Below are 14,953 nucleotides of genomic sequence, written 5' to 3' on the forward strand. Positions count from 1 at the left end.
ACAACAAATGGACGTGAACAATGAGGAGGAAGAAGAGATGATATTACAACAAGGAGGGCAAAAGAGCCAGAAAAGTTTTCTTAGACCCACAGAATATCTCAAGTTGGAAAAGACCCATAAGGACCATAAAGTCTTCAGATCTTTGCCTGTTGCTGCTGTTCACACCAGAGATGGTCTCTGTCTTTCTGCAGCAAATACTCACAGAGACCGTGTAAAAAAGAACCCAGACAGGAAAACTCTGTGGCATTCTAAATGCTGCCGACAGAAGGACTGTTAAATTAATACCAGACCCACAGCCAGCTCTTTATCAACAAAGGAGCCTTATTCCCATGCCTTTGAATCACAGTCAACTGGGGAGCAATGGGCTAATATACACTGGAAGGGGATTTCATTCTTCCAGATGTCCTTTTTCACCCTCACAGCCACACTACCAGCCGAGCAAAGAGTTAAAGCGCCGGATATACAGGCATGAAGAGAGGAGGGGAGGAAAAGACTTAAGCAGTCACTCCCCATTTGTCTTAATTAACAATGCCTTTATTGCTCTGGGCTGTTTCTCATTAATCAGGAATCCAAAGTCCTTGACTTGGCCAAGCAAGATAATGACAAACTTTCCATTTTCTTAGCACATTTGCCCAGGACATCATCAAACAGCACTGAGGCCTTCAGCCCCAAAATGCCTCATTTCTGACTCTGTATGTTCTCCTCAAACTTTAATTGTCTTCTCCTGGTTTTCTGGAGCCCAGATGGTAGAAATCGCTCTCCTGTCCTGTAAGACCCAGGCTGGAGCCATGGAAAAGCTTTGGAAGAGGCCATACAGGGTATCGGTCCCTGCTTGACATGGGTTTTGTTTCTTCTAAGTACAGGAAATCAATGGTAGCACAATGAAATATGTGTCCAGGTAAGACCTCAGCTTCCCTACTCCCTATGTGACCCTGGCACAGAGATGCAGGCTGTGAACCCCACAGAGAGGATGCCAAGAAGCTGGCCTGCACTTGGTTTCTTTGCTGCACCCTCGAGATGATTGTGCACCTAGATGGGGCTAGGGCCAGAGCAGCAAGGAGGAAGAAACCTGCTCTGGGCTTCTTAGGCAGCGGGGAACAGTCAGGTGCTTGCTGATGGACCACTTACGTTTGTGAGGAGGCACCAGCAAATCCAGAGTCTTCTGAGACAGGTTGGGCCAAACCAGCGAGATCTCCTTTCTCAACTCAGCGTCACACTGGTGCTGCTTAACACCCCCTGCAGAAAGGGAGCAGGGAGAAAGAGGGATGTGAAGAAGAGCAGAACCCCCTGCCCTGTCAGCGCACACCATCGCTCGGGCAGCGAGCACAAGGCATTCCCCCCACGCTCAGGAGCGCCGAGCCAGTGCCAGCCACAGCAGCTGTCACAGGGGCACCTGGTGACTCCTCCATGACAAAGACACCTGAACCCAGCAGGACTCTCATCACTTCTGCTTGCTGACCCTCTGCCATCACTCGGGGCTTAAACTTAAGCTCAGACTTATTCTACCTCACAGCTCGTTAGGAGCGCTGGGTGGCGTGACACGAAGGACCTGGTCTGAGGTGCTGGACTACAAGCAGTGCCACGACTGGTTACAAACCCCCTCCACCACCAAACTTCCTCCTGAAGTTTTTGGCAAGGGCACCTAAGGCACACTGCTGGGTATCAGCAGCATCAAGGAGCCGCTCGATCACAGCGCACGGCAGCGAGAGCCGCGCACGGCAGCGTTACTCAAACGGCCGAAGCGAGGTCTCAATTCACAAGTGGGAAGTGATTAAAGTATATGTAAGCCAAGAGGCCAGCTCCCAGCTGAATGCCCTGCACAGTAGGCAATTAAGGAGTTCATCTGAGTGACAGAGATTATTTTTCGAAGAGAAAAGTAACAGGAGGGGGCTCTGGGTCCTCTGCTACATGGTGGTTTGAACTCCCACACCGAAACTCATTAGGGAGGGTTTATTAAGGGCCTGTTAGTCCCATTAAAGACTCAATTAAATGTAGCACATGAAGTCTATTCAAACGAAGTGCGTAACAACAAAACAGGTCAAAAACCCACATCCCCCAGCAAACAGAAACCTTCAAAAGACTCCAGTGCTATCAGCTGAGCTCTGGCTCCGGTTCCCTTTCTGCAGGCAGCCAAAAAAAGGTGGGGGGAAGGGCAGGGAGGAGCCTTTTCAATTGAAAAAGGCTGTTTGAATTGTCACTGCTGACGTGTAACTAGATTGCAAAATACTACACACTCGCAGCACCCTTATCTAGAGCTTATTACTAAAAGGAGGTGCTGGCCCCTGAGATCCCAGGCTGTCCTAAATCCATCCATGGAGATGAGTGTCTGAGACTCACTGCCACTCCCTGGGGGAGCCCCAGTAACCTCAACATTTTGCCTTCTTCCAGCAGTGCCTACCCAAAGCATCAAAGACAAAGTTTAAGCAGCACAGGAGGGAGGTAATTAATGCAGAGGGGTCGAATGCCTGGCCTGAAACTGCCTCAGAAGCACAGCATCCTAACCCTGCCCCACACTCTGCTGGCTCTCCTGTTACCTCCTGTTAGCTTCTAAATTAGGAATAAAAGTGCTTTGGCTGGTCATGCCTTGAGACTGACCCCCACCAGCCTGATTAAATAGCATAACGACCCAGAGAAAAGGCCAGTATATTTTATTACATTGCAATATTTAATTGGGAAGTCAAGTAAATGCCTGATTAAACACTTAAATAATTAAACTTTATCTCAAGGCAGAATGCAGCTCACAGTACTTGGGAGTCACTGCTCCACTGCCAGCAGGCAGCAGTTGGAGACGAAGGGCTTTTTTTTTCCCCTGGTGCTGGAATGGTTTGGAAAAGAGGTGTGGAAACTGGTTTGTGTTACACAGCAACAAGAACATGCACAGGACTGCTCCTCTGAGAGCTCCCAGCCAGGCTGGCCAACACTCTCCACATCTCATTGACTGGGATGCCATGATGTGGCCACCCCAAAGGCAGAGTGATGCTCTGATGCCTGTCCCCAAAGCTCCCTTGTCCTCAGGTGCTGGCAGAGGACAAGGAGGCAATAAGGAAGTAGGATTTCCACCTGGGGCAGAGCTGCTCTGCTTTCAGGACACCAAACCAAGAGACAAGTCAGGGGCTGAGCCCAGGCGTGCTGTCAGACATCACCTCCCTCTCACCTGAGGCGAGTTTGATTTCCAGGGCGGTGCGGATCAAGGCCATCAGCGTGGACGTGAAGTGCACAGTTAAATCCTCAGGGGAGATCGGCATGTTCATCCGCACCAGGCGCTGGGGAGAGAACCACAGTGGCTGTAAGTGTGGGTCAGGATTCCTCCCCCCTCCCCGCCCTCCCCCTCTGTGAGCCCTTAGAAACGTCCAGATTCCAAACGTGGGTGAACTTTTTGTGTGCTGAGCTAAACCACATCTTCTCCCCAGAGATGTGAGCTCCTTTCCAGGAGCAGGTCTGAGCTGCAACGGTGGCTTTAGGAGTTAAACAGTTGATTTGCCAGCATCTGTACTGCAGTCCTACAAAGAGAGCTCTTCCCAGAGAAGCCAGTTTCAATGTCCTCGTTCCATTTCACAGCCTGGTACCCTGACACTCTCCAACTACATCTGCAGCCTCCAGACCTCTGGCTGGTACCTGTCACCCCTGCCAAAGCAGCGTGCCCAGAAGATATAAACCACAAAGCCACCTCCACCCTCTTTACCTGTACCAGCTACCTTCACCTTCATTCTGGTTCCACAATGGGAGCAAGAGCAACAAATGGGACCTGGCACCACGGTGGAGGACTTGCATCTGCCATTTGAAGATACCTCTCCATCCAGAGAGTAACTGAGCCTCTTCCAGCCTTGCCAGTGAGTGGGACATGAGGAAGGTTCTTTCAGTGGGAACAACAACAGGAGTCATGCAGGTGCTCTGTACAGGAGCTGTGTGGTCTCTAGAGTTGTCCCATGATGATGCATTTTGTACAGAGCTTGAGGCACACACCAGGCTGGTGAGCCCTGTGGCACGGCTCAAGTACACTGGGGCAGTTTGGGACTGGCTGCTAATAGTTAAAGGTGAGCAATATCCTTTTCCTTGGAAGCACTTGGGTTCTGTCTAATCTCCCTTTCCTGTGGGCATCCCAGGAGCTCTGAAGGTCTTCTCCATTCCTTCCAGTAAGTGCACTCCATTGGGACCTTACCCATAGGGAAAGAGACTGGACTAATGTGAGCAGGCCTGTCATGTCCCCCAGCTACGCTCTTTTGGTCCGAATATAGACTGCTCCGTATCTTGGACTGACGGGACCAGTATCTTCCAAAATCTTCAGACCTGGTGGCTACTCCTTCCCCATCACCAGTCAGGACCACCCCTGATATGGCACATTCCTCATTCTTGTAAGGCAGTCCCTGCAGCTGCTTTGGCAAGCTGTGGCTCCCCGAACACCGCCCGCAGCACAGCACGTACATGCAGACAGGGAGAAGCACTCTCCAAGCCTTGCTGATAACCTCAGCACCACACTCAAAGGATGGATTTCTTCTCCTTCAGCAATCTAACACTATCTCAGCTCCTCAGCTTTCACAAGCTGTTTGGAAGCTTCCGTGGCTGAACCATATCAGACCAGACTCCATGTTTCCAGTCTCCAAAGGTACCTGCAGCCCGAGGCAGTCACTGGCAGGACCTCGCAGCAGCCCGTAAAGCCAAGTGTGAGCCTGGCCCGGGCCCCTTGCTCGGGAGGGAATTTCATCCGCACCCCAGGGCTGCTCAGGCTGTTATTTTGATCCTATTGCTGCACAGAAACCTCCTCTTTGTTTAACAACCACCTGATGTGCTGCTGAGGAAATTCCAGCACCGTCACAGTGGGCTGCAGGCTCGCGGGGCAGCGAGTGCAGCGTACACAGAGCAGGGCAGAGCCCGCTGTGGCTCTGTGCAGGACAGCGCTGAGCAATGTCACGGCCTGAGGATGTTTCTCAGAGACACGGTGGCTGTGGCTGTGGATTCCTCCCTTCAGATACGACTGCACCAGCTTGGGGCGCCTCACACAGCCCCATCCACCCGCCTGGCTGGCCAGGGGAGGCTGTGCAGTGGAAGCACAGAGTCACAAGGTTGGAAAAGACCTTTAAGATCATCAAGTCCAACCGTTCCTGTCCTGTGCTAACCCATATCCCTGAGCACCTCATCTACCCGTCTGTTAAACACACCCAGGGGTGGGGACTCAGCCCCTCCCTGGGCAGCCTGTTCCACAGCCCCACAACTCTGCCAGGGAAGAACTTTTCCCTCACATCTGCTCTGACCCTGCCCTGGTGCAGCTCGAGCCCATTGCCCCTTGTCCCATCTCCTGTCCCCTGGCTGAAGAGACCATTGCCCAGCTCTCTACACCCTCCTGTCAGGTAGCTGTAGCAGCCCTGGTCGTGGGCAGGTTTTGCCCGTGAAGGGAAACACCGTGTCACTGAGGGCAGGGGCCTGTTGCTGAGGTGGGAGGCAGAGTGCAGCAGAGCCTCCTGCTCCCATACCCTACCCAAAACCAAGCCATGACCGGTGACCGAAGGCTCGATCCCCCTTTCTATCACTGGGTCAGCCTCCCTGCTTAGAGAAATCCCCACACACACTATCCCCAGGACTGAGCTGAGCTGCCTCCAGCAGTTTGATGCCCTGAATGAGAACAGACTCCAGCGCCGGTACCCTCTGCCAGGAGAGGAAAACCCCCTCACCCCAGGGGTACGTGTGCCGGTGCTGGTGGGGGCACAGGGCACTGGTTTGCTTCTGAAGTGAGCTGACACTCAGCTGTTTGCCAGCCCTGCTTGGAGGCCCTCCAGGCACAGACCTCCTCATTTATCTTACTACATGTCTTCGGATTTCCTTGCCTGCCACAGGGACAAGGGGCTCCTGTAACAACCTACCCTGTCTCCTAAAGTCTGAGACAAGCCATTGTAATCTCAAAGAGCTTCCTTAAAGCATGCCCAGAGGTTATCTTCCCTGGCTGACAAGCCTCAGAGATAGGGAAATCAAAGCCAAGACTCCCCTCCCTTTATAATTCACTGACAGTATCAAATGCTGGCAACACCACCACAATTTTCTCTGTTGACTCGTGTCAGATGAAACAGGATTTTAATGCAGACTGCCCTCAGCACACAAAAAGTTACAACAGGATTACTCTATCCACGTGAGCCCACAGTTACCACTTACAGAATCCCAGTTCAGTGGGAGAGTGAAGGGATAGAGAGAGAAAGAAGATGCATGGAAGTGAAGAACAAGCAGATGAGAAATAATTCCTCCCAGGAGAGCTCTATCCTCTAATCTAATGAAAAAAGCCCCACGTTTTGGGACTGAGATGTCCCAGGCCCCCCAGCTGCCTTTCTTGAACAACTTCCCAAAGGGAATGGATGCAGAACACATACAGCCACATCACAGCTATATGCAGCAATGTCATATGAAGGTCTTCCTTTCCTCCTAAATTTTAATCAGGGACAAAGGATCTGGAGGGACATTTTCCCAGGGAATGCACACCTATTGCATGCTTGCAGGACAGCTGGCTGGGCAAAACTCACGTGCAAGGTCTGAGTAGGTGTGCTGCTGGAAGAGTGTCCCCCCCACCCCAGACCATGTCCCTTCCCACACTACCCTCAGCATTTTTTCCATCCCAATATGCAAACTGATCCAACAAGTCAGTCTGGACACCTTTAGGTCATTGCAATTTCCAACGTGACAAGCCATCCACACTGACCCAAAAAATTGCTCTTTGCAAAATTAATCAACGAGTTTTGATTTTCATCCCTAACCAGGACAGCAGAGACAATCTCATCACTTCCCATACAACAGGAGCAAGGAGATGATTAAAAAACCCCCCAACCCCAAACCAGTTGCTCAGCCTGGACACAGTTTAAAGTACAATTAACATCTCCCTGCACTTTGGCTTTTCTTCCTGGATGAAGCTGCACATGTAGGCCGTGCTGGACCAGTTCCTTGTGCTTTGGAATGTGATACAAAAGTTTGGTTTTAAAAACAAATTCATCTGATTTGGATAAATTTCCATCTTTCTAGACCCTAGTGGAAGGACAGGTGAGCCCACTGATGCAGACCCGATGCTTCCTCACACTATTAAAAAAACTTGGGGTGTGATGGGAATTACCACCCACAAACGGGATGGTCAGATGAATTAATAACTGAGGACCAGGAAAAAAATAAAATGGGTAAAAATCACCCTTCTGGGGTGCTCAGACCTGGCAGGAGAGGGATTCCCCTCTCCCCATCCTGCTCCTCTTCCTCTCCAGTTCCTTCCAGGTGTGTTTGAGGGAAAGCAGCCGGCAGCAGATGGAGTCACCGCTCCTACTTCCCAACCACGCTTGGGGAACCCTCCTCTCCAGCCCTTGGTTTTAATTAGGTGGTTTTGGAGGCATCCCCCTCCAGAGAGAGAGGGGAGCTCGTTAAAGTTTCTGCAGGAAAAAGCCCCCAGAGACAGGAGCTGCAATATTGTCTCCAGAGTCTCCTAATTAACTCGGTGCAGATAACGAGGTAGTAACCCATTACAGCCGGGGTTAGGGAGGCTTTTTGCTCCGGTTACTTGTGTGGTCAGGAGGGGTGCAGACACCCCTCAGCTTCTAGTAGTGATTTAATTAGGAATAATAGAAAGGCATCACTAATGAGAAACCCAAGAACAGGATTTCTGCTCTTTCAGAACTGGGTTTCTGCAGCTCTTCTGCTCAGAAACTTGGACAACATCAGAAGAAGCTGGGGAAATGGGGGGAAATTCATCCCGGTGCCACAAGCCCAGATAAAAGGATTCCTGCTGGGGCCCAGCCCGACCCAGAAAGTGGGCACTGACATCTCTGCACTGTAAATGTTACTCATGGACACATCTGTTGACACCCTGGCAGGAAGAGGAGAGTGAGGAGCTCCTGCCAGGAAAACTAGCTGGCACCCCAAAGGATCTGAATTACTAAGAGCACCCCATGAGCTGCTCCTGTATGGCCTCTGGGACAGGATCTGCTCTGGGAATAATCCCCAAACGAGTCTGAATTTGGGACAGTGGAGTTCTGCTGGTGGGAAATGAGGCTGAGTTTGGTGAATAAATTATTTGCTATGAATAATTCACCCCTAACCTAGTTGTAATTACTCCACTCTCATTTAACTCTTCTGTTGGCTTCAGAGAGGCTGGCCAGGGCCTCCCTCCTTCCATGGCCAACAGAGGAGCCAGGTCTGTGCCCCAAATCATGGGCTCTGTCTCTGGCCCACAACCAGACCTGCTGCATGGTCATGCCACCTTCAGAAGACACTAGAAAAGAGGTTTAGCAGCACCACAGGCATCTCCTCCTCCATTTTCTCTAAGGATGTACCCAAAACTCTGCGCTGCAGAGGGCCAACCAAAGTGGTTTCCCTCCCTCTTTTCATCTGATTGGGTAGAAGGGATTTAAAAATCCACATCCTTTGCCCTTCCTTCACCCTCCCAGTGCGGGATAGAGCTCTCCTGGTGCCTGAGCAGCGTTGGCCAGAGGACCCCAAGCATGCGCCTCCGGGCAAGCAGCAAGCCACACGCATCAAACTGCAGAGGCTGGTCACACCGACCCAGAGGAAGAGTTGAGAAAGGGGAACCAGGAAACAGCAGAAAGGAAGGACAGCAGCCAAGGGGGCTGCAAAGAGGGGAAATCCAAAGGAAACCACGGTGGGCACGTACGGAGAAGGCACCACAGACGGAGACACAGGGAAACACACAAAACGTTTGGACACAGAGAGGACTGGGAAAACATATATGGGGAGGAAAAGGGTGAACACATGGGGCAAAAGAGCTTTTGCCAGACAGAAAAGTGGGGTTTTCTTTCGGTTCAGAAGGAGGTGGCAGAAAGTTTGCAGAGACAAAACCCTGCGTGCTGCAGGCACCGCGCTGCGGCTGCCGGACGAGGGGATGGCTGTCCCCCTCCCTGCACACTGGCTCTGTGGAGAGGTGTGTGGTTGGGTGGGCTGCACTGTCCTCCCCAGATCTCCCAGCAACAGTGGGAGAGTGACACTGGTGTGGGGGGCACCAGGCAGGGACAGAGCAGAGGGATGCTTTGACCTGCACACAGCCGTTATCTGGGGGAAGATGCTCAGCTCCAGTCTGTCTCTGGGGATGTGCTGTTGCTAGTGCTGCACATAGACAGGGAGGAGGGAGGGAAGGAGGGAAAACCAGTACTGCCCCCCATGAGGGCTTGGCTTTATCATCAACTGGAGCTGGGAGTGGGGTCAGCCCATGCTGCAGCCTTACACCACGGAAAAAATCCAGATCTGCCCTTAATTCCGTATTTCTGTGGTCTGGGGCTCTTGGATAACGTGGAGAATGAACCCACCTCCAAGCTCAGAGAAACCTGATGTTTAGTCCAAGTTTGAGCTGCCTGATGTGAATCCATCACTACTTAGGGTTCAGCCATGCACAGGCACCTTTTAGAGGTTTCTTAGGAGATGGGTAAAGATCAAAGACATGGGAAAAAAAAGCTGAGTCTGTGTTTCAAAAAGAAATCATTTGTATGTCTCTAAGTTGTGTGGATTTGTTCTGTCAAGGCAGACGTTAAGTGAGATCCCAGCTAACTCAGGAGGAGAAGACAGCCTAGGGAAGGCACATGGGCAGTGTGCCAGTGTCCCAGGGCACTGAGAACAGTCACGTGGAGCCACGGAGACACAACGCTGGGAAAGCCAGAGCAAAGGATTGCTCAAAATGCCTGTTTTAACACATCACCTTTGGATCCCTTTTTAGTTTCTTTTCATCCCTTTTTGGTTTCCTGTTTTTATCCCTTTTTAGTTTCTTCCTCTTTTTAACTATAAAGGATTTGGGGGGTGGGGGGAAGAAAAAAAAAGGGATGGAGAGCTTTATGCTCCTGGTACACGTGTGACCACAGCGCAGATGCCCAGCTGCACACACCTACTGCCAAGGCTGTCAGCGGGACACGGCTCTGGTCTACGTCAATGGGAACTCACAGGTGCTAAAAGGAGACACTGCTCCAAACCCATTGGGTTCCTGTGCATCATTGGCACCTCTGTAGAGGTGTTGACTCATCTACTGCTCCATCAGAAAGAGCCAGGAGCTGGCATTTTCACAGGGCTGGGTTCCTCAAGCTTGGTTACACGGTCCTGGGCAGCAATTGCTCGTTACAGAGATGCTCTTTTAAAGCGGCTACTGGAGCAGGCAGAAACAAATCACAGGGAACACAGAACTGAGGTCTAACTGGCTAGCTTTAAGGCTACATTTCATTTTATTTCTATTTTAAATCCTAACATGCTGAGGAAGGATCTCATAAGGAAGCTGTATCTGAGGATCTTCTTGCTGCTACATGCCCTACTTAAAGGTTTAACAACATCTTGGCAAAAATCTTGCTCTCAAATGGCCCCAAGCACTGTCTGAGGGGCTGGTGTGGTCTGGATCCACTGCACCAAGGCCCAACAGTCAGGCTCGGTGGTGGCTGAAGTGACACCAAAAGCAAAACTGAAATCTGTGGAGTTTGATGGGCGTTCAGCTGCACCAACCCCAAACTTCTCCCTCCAAACCCAGGAGGTTCAGCATTAAAGCCTTGCAAGGAATTCCTCCTGCAAATGCAAACTGCCAAGCACCATGCCAGCAGCGTGGCTTTAACTGGTGTGGGGGGTGGAATCTGGCTCTGCTCCATGATTTCAGCTGTGTCTATCCCAGCTTCCATGGCATTCACCCCAGCAGCAGCATTTTGGGTGGCATGCACTTTCACAGCTCAGTTAGGAAGTTTTGCAGCATCAACACTGAGTTTGAGTGATTTCTCCACCTTACTGCCTTGAATGTCTTCTGTTAAAATAATTTCTTCCACGAGGGTATTTAAGGAGCCCTTCTGGTGTTGCCTCTGTTTAATAGCTTGCTAACTCCTACAGTACTGCCTACTCTAATTACTCCAATCTAATTAAGAGGAGGAAAAAAAACCAACCCCAACATACTACTGAAGGGCTAGTGAGAACCGACAGTCAAAGAGCTGCAGGAAGACAAATGGGGATCATATTGGCGGGGTAATTTGCTCATTAGCACCCTCCCTCCCCAAATTAGCCTAAATGGAAGCAGAATGAGAGAGGAGAGAGAGAAAAACACCAATAGAGAGAGCGGAGACGTACTCAGAAAGACAAACTGATGTGCCATAGTTTCAAAGACCAAAAAAAAACCACATGTTGCCAAAAAAAATTAATTAATAAAATAATAAAAAGCAGAAGATCCAAAATCCAGTCTGCTTGGACAGCAGAGAAAGCACCAGAATAGTCCAGAAGAACAACACTAATGCCACAGAAACCCGGCGCCCACTTCAGCCACGGCACAAAAAGCTGGTGGTTTGGCAAGGGGTTTCTAGGGGGGTTGGTCTACCTTATAGGCAACGCGAGCAGGGCATTTCTTTCCCAGGCCTAGAGGTGGGGACATGTGTCTCAGCATCTCATACATGTCTGTGTAACTGATGCGCCCGCTTGGAGTCAGAGGGAGGGAGGCAAAAGCAAGAGGACACAGAAATCAAACCAGAGAGGGTGGGGAGGGGTGGAGGAGGAAGAAAAGAAAAAAAAAGGAGAAGGAAAAGGGCAGGGGGTGGGGAGAAAGGCAACACAAGGGAGCAAATGAAAAGGAGAGAGAAGGAGAAGCAGACAAGAAAAACAGAGATCCGGTTAATCAGATTTCTCAGGAAAAAAAACCAAAACCAAACCAGAGAGGTGGGTAAGTGGGAAGGTTTCTCTGCTTCCGTTGCTGTGGTTCAGCGCCCAACATCTCCTCCCTGCTGCAGGGACACCCCACGGCCAGAGCTGACCTGGGTCCCCGCAGGGAATGATTGATGTCTCTGCTCGGGATGGAGAGGGTGTGGGGAGGGGTCGGGTTCGGCTGGCTTTTGGTGGGGGTGAAGGGATGCTGACCCTTCTTGCCCCCACAAGCCAGAGGCTGCATTGACCATGCCAGGGAGAGCTGGTAGGCAGAGTTATGGGACAGGACTTAGAGAAAATGCTCAGCTTTCCTTCAGTGAATACAGAGTTTGGTTTTCAGGTTAGCCTGAGGGCTGTGAGAGAGGCAAGAAGCCACTCCTGGTGTGTTTGCTCAGGGAATGGGCTGGGATTGCCCCAGGCCAAGGGTGCAAAGCCTCTGCCAGCCTGAATTTCTGCTCCAGCTGGAATTGAGGTCTGACAGGACCAGAGCCCAGCACTCGCTTTGCAGGAAGGTGGTGGAAAGGGGACCAGTTTCTCCCTTCCATTTGATGGGACCCCTCTTTCATCAAGCCAATGTTAACTGGTTGGCTCCACCAGCACGGGCAGCTGGCTCTCCTGTGTGTTAGAGGGAGCTGGGACTCGCAGAGATTTGGGAAAAGGCCCTTAGCCCCTTACTGCAGGACATCCACCACCACAGCATGACGGTGGTAAATAAAATCCTGCCCTGAAAAGCAAGGGGTGCAGAACCAGCAAGGAATCCTCCTGCTCCACCTTGTTCTGGCAACAGAAACCAGGAGCTGGACTATGACAAACTTGTTTCATTTTCCCAGTGAGCTGCCTGCTTATTACATCGTGTGAATCCGTGCTGCCTGTCATCTGAGGAGACCTGAATATAATGCAGGGTGGTATTAATTAACCCCAAGAAAAGCAGGACAGAGTTACCATCTCCATCCTACAGTAGGAAGGAACCCAAGACCTCAGTGTCCATGTGAAAACCCTTTCCCAAGCAGGGCGGCTACAGCAGCAGACACCCACACACCAGCCCGTGGCCATGGCGTGGGCCTCAGTTCCTATGTAAGGCACTGATGCAGGAGGGGGTGGAAGAGAGAACTCACCAAACCAGAAACAGCTATTTCTGGCCTTGGTAACTAATGCAGCTAACGTGCTACCCAGGTTCAATGGCCCAGAGCTGATTTAAAGGCTGCTGAGAGACACACATTGCATTTACTGCAAGTGCTTCCCCCAGCTTCTCTCTCCTGCCCCAGCTCGCTGGCTGGAGGGCCAGGCACCCACTGTCCCTCAGCAGTCCTTGTCAGCTCTTCATCCCCAGTGAGGTGTAGGAGGCACCTGGGCCGGAGCAACAGGGAAGCACGAGCCCCATGCTGGCTGCTCCTGCTTCTCCCTCCTTCGTTTTCTGCTCTCCACACACTGACTGCACGGAAACCCCTCCCTGTCGCAGGGACCCTGATGATGTCCAGTGGCATCTTCTGCTGATTGCTGTCCTTAATCCCCTCCCTCAGCTCCCAAGCACAGTGTACATCTCCCATGCTGTGAGGTTTCACTGGATGCCCATCACAGCTATGATCTGAGACGTAATTCAGCTCACCAGACAACCTCTGACTGCTGCCCTCGCACTGCGAGAAGCCCATCCCTTCATCTCCTCACAGCCTAGGAAACCATCCCATCCTGCTGCCCAGCTCAGGATAGAGTCATTCAATAATGAAGCCCAAACAAAATGGACTTGTTAGTCCCTGGAAATCTTGAGATGACATTTTTCTCTGGTGTGGGTATCTAGAGAGAAAGCTCTGTGCTGCTTTTCCCCAACGCTTCCCACCCAGACCTGGCAGGGTGGAAGCTGGAAGGTTCTCTGTCTCATAAAGCTGCCTGTCCCCAGCCAGCTGGGGTGTGGGAGTAGACAGGGAAGAGATGCACCAAGGAGAAGGGAGGCAGTCAGTCAATCATTCCTTTTGTTCAGGCAAGGGGTTAGTTACGTTACAGCTTCTTTTCTGTACTGTTGGCACTTGCACTTGGAAGGAGGGGGGGGAGGGTAAAAAGAAACAAAACCAGAACTGAAAATGCTGGAGGGGGTCTTCGAAGTTCCAAACCTTGTATGCCACCCTATGAGGGCACTTCTTTCCTAAGCCCAGGGGTGGAGCAATTACACGCAACAAATTGTACATATCCTTATAATGAATCCGGCAACTGGAAAGAAAACATCAGATGTTATGACAGCAAAACCCAAGAGGATGCCGTTTTTCCCCAGGCAAACAGGAGAAGTTGGAAGGGCAAAACATGCTGAAAAGGAAGGTTAGTCAGACAGCAGCTGGGCTTGCAATGAAAGAGACACTTCAACAGAGAGACACAGAGAGAGAACTTCCAACCACTCAATAGCATCTATCTCCTTGCATGTTCTTCAGAGCCTGCAGCACACAAATAGACAATTTAATGGTTTAGTAATGGGATTCCAATGAGTTGGTTCCAAAAGAGCTTGGGAACCTTTGCCTTCCACTGCTACTGCCTACTTAACCCCGTGCTCTGCTGTGTGGGCAGTAAGCTGGGAGTCCAGATGCTGCCATCTCAAGAGACCTCCTGGCCCTTGGCGTTGGGCAAGCCCAGCCATCCTTACCAGCAGGTGAAGTCAGACGCCTGGAGGTACCTTTACGATCAGTCTCGTTAACTCCCAACAATATTTTCAGCTAATTTAACAGCAGGATTAGCTTTCTTAATCTTCTGTAAGTAACCAAATCATGCACAGAGAGCTGTGCTGAACTTCAAAATGACCTCTGAAGGAAAACGAGATGGTTTGGCTTCACCGTGTTTATTTTGGTACATTGTGTAAAGAAGGCTGGAATATTTTGGAGTATCTCCTTCAATATTACTGCTTTTTTGGATGGGAAAAATTAAGGCCTATTCAAAATCCTCACAATCATCTCAAAAACTATTAATTCAGAAACAGATCAAATGGAGCTGCCCAAGTCTTGGCTGCAGGCCTAATCGTGGTTATAAAAAGTATATTGGTTTAAAGGAGTAAGAAGTTGACTAAGATTTTAGAATGGTTTTGTAAAATCAGCATCTAGAAACTATGTAGGAGCAGTTCCCTGAGCTCTCCTGGAGTCTGGAAGGCTTGAAAACCAGTGGAGATATTGCATTGGAAGATCACGGCAGCAAATTAGGACAAATTAGGACAAGGGATTCTTTCCCAGGTTGTTTAAATCTATTTCAGTTGGTTTTTTTTGCTTTCCTCAGCATGCTGTTATCTCAGGCTAAGGAGATACTCTCCTCCTCACCACTGAGGGAGCTGCTGGTAGCATCTCCCTTGGCTCCAATGGGATGACCA

The 14,953-nt window shown here is 50.6% G+C and overlaps 1 protein-coding gene across 1 annotated transcript in view; it reads right to left on the reverse strand.

The window, feature by feature from the left end:
* The window catches only part of CACNA1B (calcium voltage-gated channel subunit alpha1 B), a gene marked incomplete at both ends in the record, with an annotated part of 300,744 nt that overhangs the window by 12,288 nt on the left and 273,503 nt on the right, over positions 1 to 14,953 (reverse strand). Inside the window, 3 exons of the mRNA XM_084272565.1 lie at positions 1,129 to 1,236; positions 3,155 to 3,263; positions 13,722 to 13,818. Coding sequence (XP_084128691.1) covers positions 1,129 to 1,236; positions 3,155 to 3,263; positions 13,722 to 13,818 — 314 coding nt within the window. The remainder of the gene's footprint in view (positions 1 to 1,128; positions 1,237 to 3,154; positions 3,264 to 13,721; positions 13,819 to 14,953) is intronic.

Source organism: Gallinula chloropus (assembly GCF_964237585.1).
Source record: "Gallinula chloropus genome assembly, chromosome: 18".
Taxonomy (NCBI): domain Eukaryota; kingdom Metazoa; phylum Chordata; class Aves; order Gruiformes; family Rallidae; genus Gallinula; species Gallinula chloropus.